The sequence below is a fragment of the Eupeodes corollae genome, chromosome 1 (genome assembly GCF_945859685.1).
Source record: "Eupeodes corollae chromosome 1, idEupCoro1.1, whole genome shotgun sequence".
Taxonomy (NCBI): Eukaryota; Metazoa; Arthropoda; class Insecta; order Diptera; family Syrphidae; genus Eupeodes; species Eupeodes corollae.
The window spans coordinates 280,470,241-280,487,476 of record NC_079147.1 but is presented as its reverse complement, the minus strand read 5'-3'; the positions used below and the strand labels follow the sequence as shown (position 1 = coordinate 280,487,476).

General features: G+C 33.7%; 2 protein-coding genes across 3 annotated transcripts in view; one reads left to right on the top strand and one right to left on the bottom strand.

Annotated features, from left to right (window-relative positions):
• Positions 1-7,262: 7,262 nt before the first annotated feature.
• Positions 7,263-9,697, bottom strand: LOC129940693 (dnaJ homolog subfamily C member 2). The gene is made up of 4 exons (XM_056049113.1): positions 9,540-9,697; positions 9,205-9,479; positions 8,936-9,081; positions 7,263-8,867 (listed from the first exon to the last, which is right to left on the bottom strand). Exons 2-4 carry the CDS (start codon positions 9,447-9,449, stop codon positions 7,315-7,317), a joined length of 1,944 nt encoding a protein of 647 aa, XP_055905088.1. The 5' UTR covers positions 9,450-9,479; positions 9,540-9,697; the 3' UTR covers positions 7,263-7,314.
• Positions 9,698-13,924: 4,227 nt separating this feature from the next.
• Positions 13,925-17,236, top strand: part of LOC129953854 (nucleosome-remodeling factor subunit NURF301) — a 35,085-nt gene continuing 31,773 nt past the window's right edge. Inside the window, exons 1-2 of one of the 2 annotated variants that reach the window (XM_056067361.1) lie at positions 13,925-14,659; positions 14,768-15,153. In XM_056067361.1, coding sequence (XP_055923336.1) covers positions 14,874-15,153 — 280 coding nt within the window. In that variant the 5' untranslated portion in view covers positions 13,925-14,659; positions 14,768-14,873. The remainder of the gene's footprint in view (positions 14,660-14,767; positions 15,154-17,236) is intronic. The other variant, XM_056067360.1, reaches the window with a different exon arrangement.

Sequence of the window (17,236 nt, the reverse complement as noted above, 5' to 3'; positions counted from 1 at the left end):
ATACTGATGAGCATTCCTGGAAGCGGGAATATTACGGTTGAACTGTTAAGGGGAGGGGAGGTAATATCAGCAATCAAAGCCCTATTCACATGAGAGCGACCAAAAACGTCGAATGAACGAACAAATGGGATTTAAAACCTTCGTAGACCAAAATTCTGCATAATATCCAGAAAAAATGATAGAAACCTTATTTATTTAAATGTTAAGATAATAATATTAGCATTTAAATTGTTAAAATCCGATAAATTTGATAAATAAAATTATTCGTAGCGAATTGCAATTTTTCGTTACGAATTGTCAAACTCTATTCGCGTTCCACATACCATCCACACTGCAACGAATGAATTATTCGCGCGAGTTTAACCTCAAATTACTCTTGTTTTTGTTTTCTTTGTGGTTGGTCATGGCTGAAGAAAATATGGAAAAGAAGTAAATATAAATTGAAATACATGTTGATTATAAATATTAAAATAAATTTAATAATTCTAGGAATTTGACGAAAGATTGATAATGGAGGTTGAAGCAAATCTGTTATTAAATAAATTAAATGATCTATTGTTAAATGCTTAAATGTAATCGACCTATAAGACTTGTGGATTGGATGGGCAGCGTTCACAAAATTGATCAGAGTTTGACATTTCGTTTTGTTTTATCTTCTTCAATAAATTTCATGGTAGAGTATTCAGTTGTCATCGAGTCCACAAGCATCCCACCAGATTTGCCGTAAAATAATAAATTTAAGTCGAACTAAAAAGTGTCTTTTTATATTAAATTTCTCCGGCAACTTTGCAGATCCAAGACTCGGACAACAAAATCTATCAATTTATAGCAAGGCTGAGCGGTACATACAGATAGATATCAAAAGGAGAATGTGTGGCAAAATATTGCATTTATTTTAAATACAGATAGTAATATAAACAAAATGTGTTAATAATTGCATCCAGTATTAAATTTAGTTTTCAGTGAAAATATGCGAGGAACGTTGGAAGAACTTGCGGGATACTTTTGGAAAGTACTACAAAAGGGACAAAAATGTACCCAGTGGGTCGGAGGCACTTCCGAGTCAATCCAGGCAACACAACCTAGGAAAAGAAGAATTCCGATTCAGATACCGATAGCTTTTTGGCAGCACTGACGGATCTTAATGAACCTGACTCAGCATCACTGGAAAAGTTTTTCTTGGCTCTAGCACAACGTGCAAATTCCTGGAGCCGAAAAAAACAATCAAAATTGGAAATGCGGACACTTCAATTGTTTCATGACATTGAATTCGAAGATGATTAATTTTAATGTTTGAGATCCCTGTGCTGATCCTTTTTTTTTTTTTGTTTATACCTATGTTAAAAGAAAGACTGAACGAGTTCCTATATACCTTCACCTAATGAAATTAAATACTGGTATTTTTTGTTTTGTTTGAATAAATATAATTTAATAATGTTTTTTACATAAAAGTATTGAAAGCTGGTGTTTTCATTTTCAAATCATATTGTGCTGAAAGCTTACGTCTCCTTCCTGTAGGCACCAGTCAGCGAATTTTGCTCTTACGTCATATCCCGAAGTGGATGTAATTAAAGCAGGGATCGAATCTTGGCTGACATTGATTTTCTGTGTTATAGATTCATCCAGATTGATCAAGAGAAATACATGTATCTTACCGTAGCGATATAACAAACTTTTCCTTTGAACAGACTATATCTTTTCTGAAGCTTAAAGGTTCCGGAACTAAGTCTTTTTTTAAATATGATATCAAATTTTTCCTTCGACATCCTAAAATATTGGTAAGATTTTGTTGTATATCCTTCCAATTTTGCTATAAGTGAAACATATTCTTTCGTGTTCTTTTAAGTGGGTGCACATGAAGTCTTTTTTTTATTTTTTTCATTGTTAAAAATAGCAAAATTCTTTTTTTTAATAAATTTTGTTTTGATCTCATTCTATAACCCTCACTTTAAATACAAAATAATTTCTGTTGTTTGACAATTCTCATTTGTGTCATTCGTGAGAGTTCGCGATGAATGTAAAAAGTACTCAAGAGGCTTAAGTAAGTTGCAGAAGCACCAGCCCAAATATGGGAGTTTAACTCAAGCTTTGGACGTATATAAGTCTTGTAGATAACAGCCAGATCAGAGGGGGAGAACAACTTCTTGCACTCATATCTCATATGTGATCGTTCCACAAAAGGTGTTTGGTGATACACATACCGAGAATATCGAGATGTTCAGTCTCCTCGATGCAAGCGCCATCCATGGATAATGGCATGGGTTTGTATCTCACTTTAACTATACAAGACAACATTGGGTTTTTGAAGCATTAAATTCCACGCTATTTCTTATTAACCTTTGAATAATGGTGTTTAGGTCGGGATTTAATGAGCTCATCAAATTTTGTCGTTACAGTTCCACATCCGAAGAAGAGGGATGTGAGTCTGAAAACGAATATGAAAAGCTAAGAGTACTATCGTCAGCGAAACTATGTATTGGATTAGATGTTGCAGACAGGAGATCATTAATAAAAATGAGAAAGAGTGTTGGAGATAAAACAGAGCCCTGGGGCACACCAGCATTTGTTTTGTGATTTTTAGATTTGAATCCATCCAATACAACTTGTATTGAATGATTCGAAATGTAATTACTAATCCAATGAAGGAGGGATTCATGAAAACCGAAAACACGCATTTTCGATATGAGAGCCTGATGCCAAACCCTATCAAATGTTTTTGAAATATCAAGTGCAATAATCCTAGTTTCTCCAAAGCTATGTAAAGATTTGTTCCACTGTTCGGTGAAATGAACCATGAGATCACCAATGGACCTATTTCTACGAAAGCCGTATTGTCGGTCATTAAGAAGCAATCGGTCAGTAATTAGACGGTGAGGAAGATTCGCCTTTTTAGGAATAGCCTGGACAAATGCGGTTTTCCATCTGCTCGGAACGAGACCTGAGGAGAAGGACAGATGAAAAATCTTACGCAGTGGTTTTGCCAGCGTTGAAGAACACCTCTTCAGAACAACAGCGTTGATACCATCCGGACCAGCGGATTTATGATTTTTTTTTTGGACTCTCGCTACAGTACGAGTGCGAAAAAAGATGTCCCCCATAGAATTACTAACTCGCTCAAGTACAGGCGGTGTCAAAACACTCACTGGCGTACTGCCTAGCAAAGAGATCTGTTTCTCTAATGAGCTAACAAATGGAGTGTCATTGACAACGAGCGTAGGAACCGAGGAAGAGGAAAAATTCCTCATATTTTTTACAAATGACCAACAATTTGTACTGCCTTTGGGACATTACAGTATGTTTTGCCGTAATTGTTGGTCATTTAAAAATTTGGTCCGTCGAATATTAGCGTTGCAGACCTTCCTGGCTTGCTCAAACTTATTCCGGTTTTCTTGGTTGGATTGGCTTTAAAACAACGGAAACTTACTTTCTTGACCCTAATAACCTCTTTCAAGCTCGCATCGAACCATGCGTTTTCCTTAGGCCTGATACTTTTAACCCTATTCGGGGTAAAAGTTCTCATTCCCAGGAGAATCAAACTTGTGATCATATCAGCGCTGGCATCAACGTCACTATCTAGGAAGCATATTGACCATTTAAAGATCCTAAAATAATTATTAAGACCGTCCCAGTTGGCTTTCTCGTATTGCCAAACGGTTCTCTTAGGAGCTCTTTCTTTAACTGGAGAGTTTTTACACGAGAAATTTGCTGATATGACATAATGGTCAGATATGCCTAGAAGAGAAAAAATACTAATAGTATACTTACAAGGGTCAGAGGTAAGAAACAAGTCAAGAGTGTTTTCTGCTCGTCCTACCACGTCCGATATTCGAGTGGGCTCGTTCACCAGCTGAGTTAGGTGGTTTAAATCAGCGAAGATCTCAGCACACACTTCTTCTGGTGTTGTCTGGCCCGAATGTTGAAGCCATGAAGAATTGTGTTCATTGAAATTGCCCGTAACAACGATTTCAGTGCTAGGATAGCACGAAACAATTCTTTGGATGGAATCAGACAAAGCATCAAACTCACGAGATGTTGACACTCTGTCTAGATTGGGGCTTCGATAAAGGAAGCAATCATGGATGATTTGCTTATTTACGGAAATTTTAAACCACATAAAATTAAAAAAGAATTTGTGCAGAGACCATATTGTGGCAAAAACTAATAAGCAACATCATTCCTAATGTATATGGCGAGACCATGGTGGGAAAAGAATAATGGCACCATGTTATACCCTTAAAAAAGAATTCAGTGGGAGCGGATCTCACCCACTTGGGTTTCACTGTAAACGGTGACAAAATATTAAAATAACAGTTGTTTTGAGAATGTTTCAGCGGATGAATTTGAACAGGCGTATTTACTTTCAGTTGCACTTTTTCAACATTACGTCACAGTGGCGATGATTTTAAGCACGTGTTTATCTCATCAGCCTACGTTGAACGCGGAATAACGGGAAGTGTTTGTCTGAAATCACCTGAAAGAAGTAACAGAGTGCCGCCAAATAATCTGACGTTGTTATTTTTCAATGTCTTGTTCAACGCCTCAGTCGAATATTTGTGTGCCATAGTGCATTCATCCTAGATGATAATTTTACACTGTTTCAGCACTGTCACTGCCATGAATGGTTGTTTTTTATATTGCACACAATTTGATTTAAATTAAAATTAATTTCTGATCGTGTCTCTAAGTTATACCTACTTCCTAAAAATAAACTACCAATTTTCGAATTATCTTCGAGTTTTTATTAATATCAATTGATATGAGTAAATGGCGCCTATCTATGGTCCAACTATATTTTAGCTTTTGTTTCTTATGGGTTTTTATAATTTTAAAATAAATCAGTCTATTGCCTTTTTAATTTACATATAATTGGAATTTTTTTGACACGTCTTTAATAGCGATCATTAAAAATCCTCCGGAAATATTTTTTCTGTGTGTGGAATTGAAACTCATAACTTTTGGAAAGGAAACAGTCATATGTTAAGGTGCCAGTTACAGCTGTTATTGTTTTTCAGCATTGGAAACAAACATTGTAAATTTTTTTGGCAGGTCGTTTATAGCTTTCATTAAAAATATCTGTCATTGAAAAATGTCCTGATTGAAAGCCAACGAAACATTTTTACTGACAGAAATCTGTCATTGGAATTGCGGGAAATTGGAACGTAGTTACACTTTTTTTCTCAAAAAAATTCTTAGTGTGATCACTGTATAATATGCATTTCTAATCAAAGGGAAACACCATCAAATATCGATTCAAACATTTTTCCGGATCGATTTCAATGGTAGCTACATCTGGCGCCTAAGGTAAATGTTATTAAAGTGATTTCCGATCGAGCAGCAAGCAATTTGCATTTCAAATGTTCTTTCAACAATTTCGAGATTGATTTCAATGATAGCTATAACTGGCTCCTAAAGCTCGTGGTAACCTAATACCTCCAATTTTATTTAAAGTTACTGTTTGCTATAATCGCTCACTAGTTTAATATTTTAGATTACTTCCAATTTTTTCTTATTAATTGTACTGAAGGCTACAATTTAATGACGTAAATTAACTGATTGATGTAAACGCTCACCAGTAAAACATTACAGATTCACCACTTTTCAATTTTAACTGATAAATTTTACTTACTGATGGTTATAAGTATAGCTGGCCCCTTAAGTTTTGTTTTCAAAAGTGGCCTCAACAGCTGTTTAAGCATTTGAAACTAATATTTAAGCCACCACAACTTCAAATGATCAAATTTTGGACTGATGGAATAGACCGTAATGAAATTTGCAAATCCAAATTTTTCGAGGAATTATACCCTTCTTGCATCAACACAACATCCGTTATAGCTATTATTGAAGTCATTCCGGACAAATATTTGAACCAATATTCGACTGTCTTTCGTGTTGATTAGAAATAAAAATTATATTCTGATGAAGAATTGATTTTTGAGAAAAAGTTTGTTTTCGAAGTTATTTTTCGCTAAAAATGTATTTTCCAGACGGAAATTTATATTCCTGAACAGCTGATACTTTTATCTTCAAAAGTGAAACGAATCGTTAAACTGATTCATGTTCCAAGTTCCAATGACATGTTTCAGTAAAATCTATCGGTAGATTTCAACCAGGAAATTTTGTTCAATGAGACATTTTTAATGATCGCTATAAACGGCCTGTCAAAAAATTCGAATGATTAGTTTCAATGATTTAAACTAATAATAACGCAGTAACTTGCCCCTAAAGGAAGCTAATTTTCTTCTTTTGAAGTGTATAAGGGAAAGCAAATGTTAATGAAAATTTGACAGCTACATCCTATTCCACGAACAAGAAACAACACTAACTTTATCAAAAAGTATTTTCAATCGTGTAAATCATATTGCCCAAGAAATTCAAATTCAAATGCACCAATGAAATTCCTTTTTTTATAACAAATGGGTAAAGTAAGTACAATTTTTAAATTGAATGCACATGACAAGCAGAATTAATAACCTAAGGTGAGACAAATGAAATAATTTATTAAACGTATAAACTGTCAATTTGAAGTTCAATAATTTGACTTTTATGAAACTTTCCTACTAACTTTTTATAAACCTTCAAAATTAGTTGTGAGTAAATATTGGTTCCTGTCAATTCGTTTATCATACGCATATACAAGGTCCGCCAAAAAGATCTACCATATTTTAAATAATCATCCATTTTTAAATAAACAATTTAACAGAACAATTTTATTGTATTTTTTAAATTAAATACTATGTCATTAAATTAAATAAAATAATTACTTCGTTTTAAATATTACCATTTTATCTATAAATAGCTTTAAATATAAACATCTTAAAATACGGGATGCTTTTTTGCCAGACCCTGTATAATTTACGTTTGAAACACAGTAAAAAAAAATACTGATGTGAACATATCGTAAGTTTTTGAGTAAATTCACCGTCAAATATTGTGGTGAATACAAAATAAAATGGAAATGTTTCACATTGGAATATTTCTTGTCTTCTATGCACTACAAATACATTTAATTTTAGCCTTTGCTAAAATGTTTTCGCTTATCAAGAGGGCGCACATGTTCGTTATTTTCGTGACAGCCTAAAATGTGTTGCCCTAGCTCAATGACAATGACAGAAAGAGAACCAAAGAACACCAATATTTGAAATGATACAAATTTCTAGATGGGTTCGTTCATAGAAACGAAAATAACAAAGAATGTTGACAGTCGATGCTATTTCCCTTTCCTTTTAAGAAAAACAACAATAAAAACAATAATACTTTGTCAATTACAATTTTGTTGGTATTTTTTTTTTATTTCAAAATAAAACATCTAGGTACCTACTTCGTTGCCTGCTTAGCATCCTTTTTGGAATTAACTAAATCAACCAACTCCTTGACGCGCTTCAAACAATCCTTCTTGCTGCGATTGGGGATGCACTCGGCAATTCTCTCCCAGCGTTCCGGTGTAGAAATAGGAAATGACTTAATAGCTTGCTCCAACAGAGCCTGTTCTTCCTTAGTCCATGTCTTTGCCGATGAATTCTGCACAGTTGGTGTCTTGTTAGATGCTTGTTGTGCTGCCGGAGCTGTGGGAGTCAGAGTGGGAGCAATATTTTCTGCAGCAGCTGGTGTTGTAGCCGCAGGTGTTGGTGCCGGAGCTGGTGCTGATGGTGGTGGTGACTTTTTCTTGTTATTATTGATATTATTGGTGTTAGAGTTAGCAGTAGCAGTATCATACTCCTCCGCCAAGACATTATCCGGAACGACTTGAATCTCCTTTTTTGACTTTTGGAAACTCTGGAAAGCAGCATCGTTTGCCTCGGTCTTCAAAGTGCTCTTCGAGAAATCGCCTTGTTGCAAGGATTTGGCTTTGCTCAGGACATCCCTAGAAGTAAAATTTACTTCGCTATTTGCATGTTGATTCATAAATGTGGCTATAACGTCCCATCGTTGGGCAGTTCCGGCTGGAAATAGATTCACGGCCTTTATTAAAATCTGAATGCTATCATTTGTCCATGGATCGATCTTGGCCAAACTCTTCAAAGACGACCTATTCTCTATCTTGGCCTGGCTACTCTCTTCGCGTTCTTTACTCAACCTGTTGTCGATTTCCTTTAGCACATCGAAGAAGATCTGACTGCTGTTCTCCTCAATTTTCCTATTTAAATCTTGAAGTTCTGCCAAAGTGAGGGTCTCACAAACCCTCTCAACTCCTTCCATATTGCGGAGGACGTCCTTGTCAGTAGCCGAGTAGTAGTTGTTCTCCCTGGCTCGATCTCTGAGCATTTTGCGTTCCTTCTTCATAGCCTTCTTGTATTGTTCCCTCTCTACGCGAATCTTCTCGATCCTCTTCTGTTCGGCTTTGTCGGCCTTCTCTTTCGCTAACTGGGCCTCCTTTACAACTCGCTCCATTTCCTCCTTCTGGGCTTGGGCAGCATCCATCTTGGCTCTTTTCAAGGCCAGCTTCCTTTGCTTTTCTTCGTTCTTAAATTTAGTTATCCGCTTATCATTGTTATAGGCCAAATCGACCAAAGCCCGGATTCTGGACATTTCTTCCTTTTTTCTCTTGATTCGTGCGACTTTGTTCTGCTTCTCGATCCAACGTCTCTCGTCACGATCCTGGCCCTTCTCTTTGTCCTCCTCGTCCAGATAGCTGAATTCCCGCCAAGATTCAAAGTCATACCAGAAACTATAGAAGTGGTCAACATCTTCCCGCTTAGCATCTTCATTTCCGAACACCGGCACGTTCTTTCTTTCGCTCCATCTCGCATTGAGTCCAAAGTATTTATTAAAGACATCGTAGTAATTATTTTCAATTGCCGATTGACTGGGTAGGTTATCATCGAACTTGGGGTCAACAGAATCATATGCGCGTCTGGTCTTTTGAGTACCTTTTTGAATTAATACCTTTTTAGTTTAAGCACACTAAAACGGGATGAAAATTTTGAAGAGAACTTACCTAATATTTCATAAGCCTTGGTAATACATGTAAAATAATCCGTGTCCGCATTGACCTCCTCGCCTTTGGCTTTTCTTTTATCGGGATGATGCTGAAGAACCATTTTTCTATAAGCCCGCCTAATATCATCATCTGTAGCATTGTACCTAAGAGCGAGACGGCGGCATCAGCGGGGGAGGAAAAAGAAAAAAAAAACAAAATATTAGCATGCTCGAGTTACCTTAAAGAAGCGAGAAGAACAAAACGAAAGAACTAAAACACTACTTTACCTCAGGCTTCCTAACCCCAAAACTGCGTAATGATCTTGATCCTTCCATTCCTTTGGATCCAATGACCTCAAATAATTTATATCGATATCCAGATCATTGGAGTCCCACTTTTTTAGATTTTCACTTTTTATTCTACGCGGAGCATCGTGTCGGCCTGCAAATTTTTGAAAACGAAGTCCCACGCGTTGAACTTCTTTGGAAATGAGATTGAATGACAAAATGTGTGATTCTGACGAGAGTTGCATTTTTGTGTTGGTTTCGTTTTTGTTTTCTTACTAAAATTTGTATTAAGAATTATTGTGAATTTTACAAAGACGAAGAAGAGGAAAAAATACCTTTAATGATTCCTATTTAAATACACAGCAATATTAAGTTTTTGAACGATGAGGATTTTATAATTTATCTTTTCCTCCTTCATTCACACGTCAAAAACAAATGTGAAAATTGCAATTGACATTTAGCGCGAAAATTCAAGTCTCAAAGCAGGGTTTCCATAATTTGGTGGGAATACCCTCAGCACGCTTTTCTGGAACTTTCCAATAAATAGGCATCTACCACAGTGTAATTGGTTTGGTATATTTTATATTCACCATTCAAACTACTAACAACCGCGGTGGTATTACAATAATTGGCAATTTACTAGTGGTGAGTAAATAATTAAAAAATTGAACTTTTAATTTTTGTTAAACTGAAAGAGTGATAAACTAAAAATTGAAACAAACAACTACTCTGAAGGTTACTTGCTTACTTTTAAAAGCATTTGTACGTACCACGCTAGTGTCAAAATTTGTACACTAGAAAAATCAAACAATATTCAATTTATAGGAATTAAAATTATTTTAAAGTTATACACTACTCATATTGTTATTTTAATTAAAAAGTTCTAAATTGAGAGAAAAACAAATGTTTCCGAGTAAAAAATGGTTGTTCGTAATCTGTTTAAGGCCCCCACCGCATAGAGATTACCTTTCACGAACAACTGAAAACATTTCAAAATATTAGTTTTTAATTGAATTTGAAAGCAAATCTAATTCATGTTCAGTTTAAAAATGCATGTGTTCATTTCTTCCATTTGCACGCTTTTATGAAATCTGACGTTTGCTCTGAAGTTAATACACAAAGTCACTAATGGCTGAATCACAAAACCGCTTAAGCTTTGGTTTCGTCTGTGTTACGGTGGGTATGCTTTTAATGATATTTCTATTATTTCATCCCTTCAAAGAGCAAATATTTTGTTCCAATAATTGAACTAGAGCTTCCGTTTGGAGTCACATTACGTTCATATCCTTACGATTGTCAAACGAAACGTTAGGTCGAAGCTCCATTGTGATAGCATTCATTGAATTCCTATGGCTGAACTCGTAAACGTCAGGTGAAACGTGTTTGTGATTCAGCCATAATTATCATTACTTAAGCTGTATTCACATGAGTGCGACCAACGAACGACGAATGAATTACAAAATGCGAGTTTATATACGTTTGAAGACATATTTCCACACAAAACAATATCAATATAGTTTCTATTTCACTTAAGATGCATTCTTTTCAATATCATATCATATCATTTATTCGTCGCGAAAAAAAATTGTAGTTGATAAAAACTGTCAAACTTTATTCGCGTTCCACATTATCCACACTCGTAAAGAAAAAATAATCGTGCCTTAAAAAAACCTTAACCTTAAAAAAAAAAACATTCTTGTTTTGGTGCTTTTGCGACAAATTAAAAACTCTCAAGTGAAAGAAATGTCAAAATCGACAAATATTCGTTCATTCGTTGATCGTTGGTCGTGCTCATGTGAATAGTGCTTTAATGTTATTTACTTATGAGAAAAAGAAACGAAACAAATGGTGGAATAACATATATCCACATTTGTGGCGGAAGCCAAATAATTTAATGTGTGACTCTATGAAGAATAATCTCCTCTTGACATCAGCACTGCATGGCCCTTATTATATTTCAAAACTTCGTGATTTTAATATTTTACATCTCTTTTTTTTATGCACATGCGAGATATCATAACAGTTAAAATCCAGCAAAAGAAGACAACTTTCAGGTTAGACAACTTTCAGAACTGTCTGGACGAGTCCTAAAACTTAATAATTTATTAATAAATCTTGCTTTGTGCCGCTTTAAAGTGGTCTTACGAAATATAATGGAAATAATATTTATAAGACTTTTGTAACGTTGCATAAATAAAAAATAAATTTATAGTGACAAAATGTCATTTTGATTTTGAATGCCTTTGGCACTTTAATTTAACTTACTTTTTTAAGTGAAAACGGTATTAAGTATCGTTCTGCATTATCAGGTTTCAGCAACATTACCCGTGTTTTTTGGCATTCTATCGGTAGGAGCCAGATTTTTGTATTTAAAAATTGGTACAACTGAAACAAGATCTGTCAGAATAACAATACAAAAAAAACTCACAAATAGAAGAAATCTTTGTGAAAATCAAAAGTTAAAATTAACTTAGCAAAAAAACTAACTAAAACTAATAAAATGGACAGTTTTCAAGAAGAAATGATAAGAAAACATCTGGAAATAAAAATAGTTCATTTAACAATTGCAGCTTTGACATAAAATAAAAACTTCAAGAAGGGGGTTTGTTCGTAGACTACTACATTAACATGTGGTATTGATCTATATACACCTCAATCGAGTTGAAATGAGCTTGATTCGACTCGGTTCCTGTCGGGGATCGGAGTCAATTCAAAATATGTGAAGAAAAGTCTGTGTGGAGAAGTTAGTTTTACAGATAATGCATTATGGTCTGTTTATTTGCATGTTTGTGTACAAAAAATATAGTTTTGTTTAAATTAAATTAAATAAAATGCACATGGAGTAGACAGCGTATTCGTATATGTTGCTGAACCATTCAGTTTTTTAGTTTTTCATTGTTTAACACGAATCAAACTATCTCATTTGCACTTCACACATCGAAAACTTCAAAACACCATTGGCATTTTAGGAAGTGCTGTCAAACTTAATAATTTTTAAATCTTCTTGTTCGGTGGAAATACCAAAAAGATTTATTTAATCTAAACCGCGATAAACCTTTAGTGCAAACATAGCAAAACTTAATAATCTTTTCTTGCAAAATAATTCCAGTTAGTCCATTTTCATTAACAAAACTAAATAATATTAACAGTAGCAGATTAATTTCTGTTCGCCAATGGAAAACACATGATTCCAAATGCACAACTACTCAACGAATATTGCCATCGAGATACGAATGCAATATCAATCGTACCGACATTTGAGAAGGAAATCTCATAAAATCCATTCGAGACTCGTATAAATGTCAAAAACCCATACGTAGTAAGATTCTACTTTAACTTTTATCAGTAGCATTCATACTACGGATATTGTTTTTGATATTCGTGTAAAATTCTATTTTGATAGATTTTCCAACAAAACACAGGTATTTTTTGCTTCGTTTACTAAAGTATCGATATGAAATAAAGTAAATGTAATCCATTTTTAGTTCGTTGTTGGCTAAAATATCATATTGGCGCTGGTCATTTGAATTTACATAGCTAAATTAAAAGTTACTAAAATATTCTTTTGAAAAAAAAATTAAATTCTGTTATATATTAAAACAAAACAAAGTAATTTAAAAAAAATATTCTTTTACAATCATATACCATACAATGTTTTGTTTTGCAAAATTGAAATTGTGGAACTGTCACTTTTGACAAGTCACACAAATTCCATAAGTTGACTATGTTGCCCAATCCGCCATTTTGTTTTTTCCCACCACTCAAATGTATTCACCGATATTGAGAAAATTCGCCTCAAATTGAATTTGAATTTTTTTCAGACAGGATGAGTACTGGTCGAGACGCAAGAAAATTTAGGCTACCTATGCATATATCACTTAAAATTAGTGATGCTAATTTTTGATAGCAAATGTAGTAGATAATCTTTTAGAGAATAATTATTTAAAGACATATTTTTTTTAGCTGTTAGTATACACGTGTGTTTAGGATTTATTATTAGTAAGGCACGATGATACAAATTGGGTGTTAGACAAGCTGTTAAAGAAGCATCTTTAAAAAATTGAAATTATCCTGATGATTTACAATTTCTAACTTTAATTTTATTCCATTATTTTCTTTTCTTCTGCGGCAAACAGCTGATTTGATAACTAATTAAAACAGATTTTCCGATTCTGTAATTGTTTTTTACATTAGAAAATGAGTTATATTTAAAAACGAATTTATGCAACGTTACTAGTAAACTATTTAACAAATTCTACTAAGCAGGTGTCTGACAGTAAACACCTATTTACAAATCTTAAGCCACTGATTTACTTCTACTATAATATAGTTTGGAGACAAGATCAAGAAATTTCACTTTTATTTTTCCGAAACTTTTTCTTTGTCTATTTATTTGTTTTACATGGGTGAGGTGAGTTTTTTGGTTATGTGAAATATATGCAAGTGGAAGATCCTCTCTCCATAAGTTCTTAATTAATCTAATTTGTAGAAAATTGTAAAATATTTCTGTCCATATCAACATTTTTATTTTTCCTAACATGTTGATTTTGACGTAAAAATTAAGTTTAACAATTTCATGGAAACCATTTCAACTCAATTTCGACCCAATCCCAACTTATGTAAAATTCAACCGCGTCCAGCAACCGCATCCATTCATTTCATCTACCACGGTCACCCCCACGCTACCAAGAGCCAGCTACAGCACAGAGTTTCAGAGAAAATTATCGATATCACGTTGGTCATTTACCCGGTTAAGAAGTTTTATCAAGAAAATACCTTAATTAATTTTTAAATAAATTCTAACTTGACTTAAAAGTGCCAATAAAACATTTTTTAACTAAAATTTATAAAAAGTAATTAATTTATCCATAATTGGCGGTGAATTTTGTAAACAAAAATGTTGCCAAGTGTTTTTGCATTTCTTATTTCGTGTGCTAGTGGTGTGGAGTGCGAGTGGAACAAATGATACTACACAAATCCAAATATAGGTGGCGCATGAGTTAAAATTAAAATAGAACGAGTCCTTTGATTGGTCGAACCATATTTTAGAATTTATTCTATTATGCCAAGTTTTAAAGTCTTTTTAATTAAATTTAATCGCAAAATTATAGTTTAAATAATTTAAAAAATTATTAAAAAATCCATTAAAACTGTGGCGCATTGTGCTTGAACTTTAATTTCAAAGAGAAAAAATTCCCACAAAGCAATTAAAGAAAAAAAATGGCGGAATCATTTTTAGCCAATTGCAGTGAAGCTTGTATTTGACTCGTAGACGACAGAACGGCGGTCATTTTTTCGTGTTGAAATTTTACATTGAAAGTTTAAAGAATAAGCAACATAATTTAAAAATCAAAACAAAAGAAAAGTGATATGTAATTTCGGTCGGTATAAACAATAAACAAAATTATTCATCTGCAAGATAACACCCGATCCGATCCGCATTCGATTGCTGCAAGTACGTAGCTAGCCATTAGAGAATTTAATATGCAAAATTTTATTTGAAGATTGAGATTGAGAGATGATGAAAGAATAAAAATATTGAAAATTGTTATTCTTCTTCTAGCAAATGCAATCCTCCTACCGAATGATGTCAACAGAGTTTTAAATTTGATTTTTGTATACAATTTGGGAAGTTTTTTGAGTAAACATAAGTAAAAAGTATTTTCATAATGACTGGCAGAGGGACACGCAAGAGGGGTAGGCCTCCAAAAACGCCAAACGACCGCAGTAATAAATTTAGCTATCAATTGCTAAAGAAACCCAAGTATTTAACGAAGAAGCCAGAATCTCAGTTTAGCACTCCGTCGGCGTCGAGGGCATCATCGCCTCCGGAGAGTGATACGAGTCGCAGGAGCTTGAATCGTTCCCAAAAGGTGAAGACAACACGAGGACGTGGAAGACGCTCTGGGTATAGTCAGGCTTCACAATCAACATCTTTCTCCAGAAAAGGTAAATCATGGTTGCATTGATTGCACATTTTTGTTGTTTACATCTTCTTTTTATGAGTGGTATAGAATTTTAATTGATTTATTTCTTTGATTAAGATATTCCTCTAAATTCTATTGCAGCATTAAATCGAAAAGAAATAAAACATTTTTAAAGATAACGCACTGCATAATATGATTGTACAATTATAATTTAGCTACTTTTTTGCTTCTAAGGGATGATCGAACATAAATGTTTCATTGTTAGAAACTTATTCATGTTAAGTTAAGATAAAAGGTTTTATTGTTAAACTAAAGGAGTAAAGATTTGTATCCAATCCATTTGCTTGGAGAATATTTGCACACAATGGGAATATAAATAAGAGCTCCATACATAATTTTGTTTCTATGATTTTTAGTCTGAATTAAAAGTTCATAGTAGGTAGGATAATAAAAATTGAAATAAATTAAATTGTAAGGCAATGTTTCTTAGTAGAGCAATACTCCGGAAGAGGAGCTATATAACAGACTTGCAAATTTAATTTTAGGATCAATGCGACGCTGAAGGTAAATTATTTATGATTACTAAATTCCTTAACTTGGCAAAAACTTTAAATAAAAACTAAACTATCAGAAAGCAGAAATTTAAGATATTTGACTTTTTCAATTAAAATGTGCATATTGCTACTGGGAGCAACTACCTATTTTGTTCTTCAAGTCTGTTTAATTAAATTCTATACGACAAACCGTGAAATCGATTTTAACTTAATTTTTAAATGAATCGATAAACATATTCGAAAAACCAATAGCTTGTTTTTGGTTTATTTTTAAGTAAGTAGGTATTTCGAAATACTGAAAGAATTTGTGTGTTGAGCTAATACGTGGTCAGCATGAAAATGGCTCATTCAAACGTTTGTGTTTGTTTAAATGAGACACCGACAGCTGTAAAATACTTAGGCTTTCTAAAGAAACGACTGATGAAAATTTGCATTCATATAGAAGTTCTAGCAACTTAAAGACTTTAAAATACAACGCTGGGATCACACAAAAAAAGAGTGTCTACAACAATAGATTTTTTTTTAATTTAAAACAAACAAACAAAATTACAACCACAAAACATATAGAATTTGTTTGTTTTTGATTTAGTGTCGGGTTGTGATGAAACTATAAACGTCTGGACCCAAGACTCCCGAATTCTGAATAAAGAAGTAGTAACACAAGTTAGTTTATGGTCAAGGTCTTCAACCAGCCATTCAATAGCCAGGCACAAACAAATTAATCTATTTAGGGAAAATCGTGTTTTTTCAGTTTTAAAAACTGGTAAACTTATTGCCCAGTATATACCTAGTTTAAAATTATACAAAATTATGTTTGCAACTATTTAAATCAACAGAACAAAATATAAGTGGTAGCGTAACACTTTGCTATCAACTAAAATTTAAACAAAACAAAAAAAAAACATTACTTATGCAAAATTTTTAAAATTTAAAAACAATTGATCTCATATTTTCAGTAGATCGAAATTTGATTAATGCCTTTTTCCTGTTGTATCTTTGTACTAATTGAGAAATAGAAAAGGTATGAAAGGTACAATGAAAGGAGATTTCTGAAAATGCAACCCACTATTTTGTTCTTTATATCTTTATTTAAAGAGTCGACAAATGCACACAACAAAATAAGTTTTATCTAATTGTCTTGTTAAAGGTGTTTTATATAGTTATTAGTGCAAATCTGTTTTTGGAACAGAATTTTAAAACATCAGTTAATACTTAACATCTTGGTCCGAGATGTATTTTTCTGCAAGATAAGGATCCACACCAAAGGGTTCATATTACACACCACCAAAAACTTACTTACTTACTTAAGGTTTCGCTTCAGCCCTGGGCGGGCCTGGGCCTCAACCAACATGCGTCTCCAGCCAGCTGTCTTCAGTTTCGCACCAAAGATTGGCTCAGATATCACATTTCACGACAAGTCTATACGCCACCAAAAACTTACTTAAAGTTTCGGTTCAGTCCTGGGCCTCAACCAACATGCGTCTCCAGCCAGCTTGGTCCCTAGCTAGCTGTCTCTAGTTGCCAAGTTGGTTGAGGTCTTCACCCATCTCC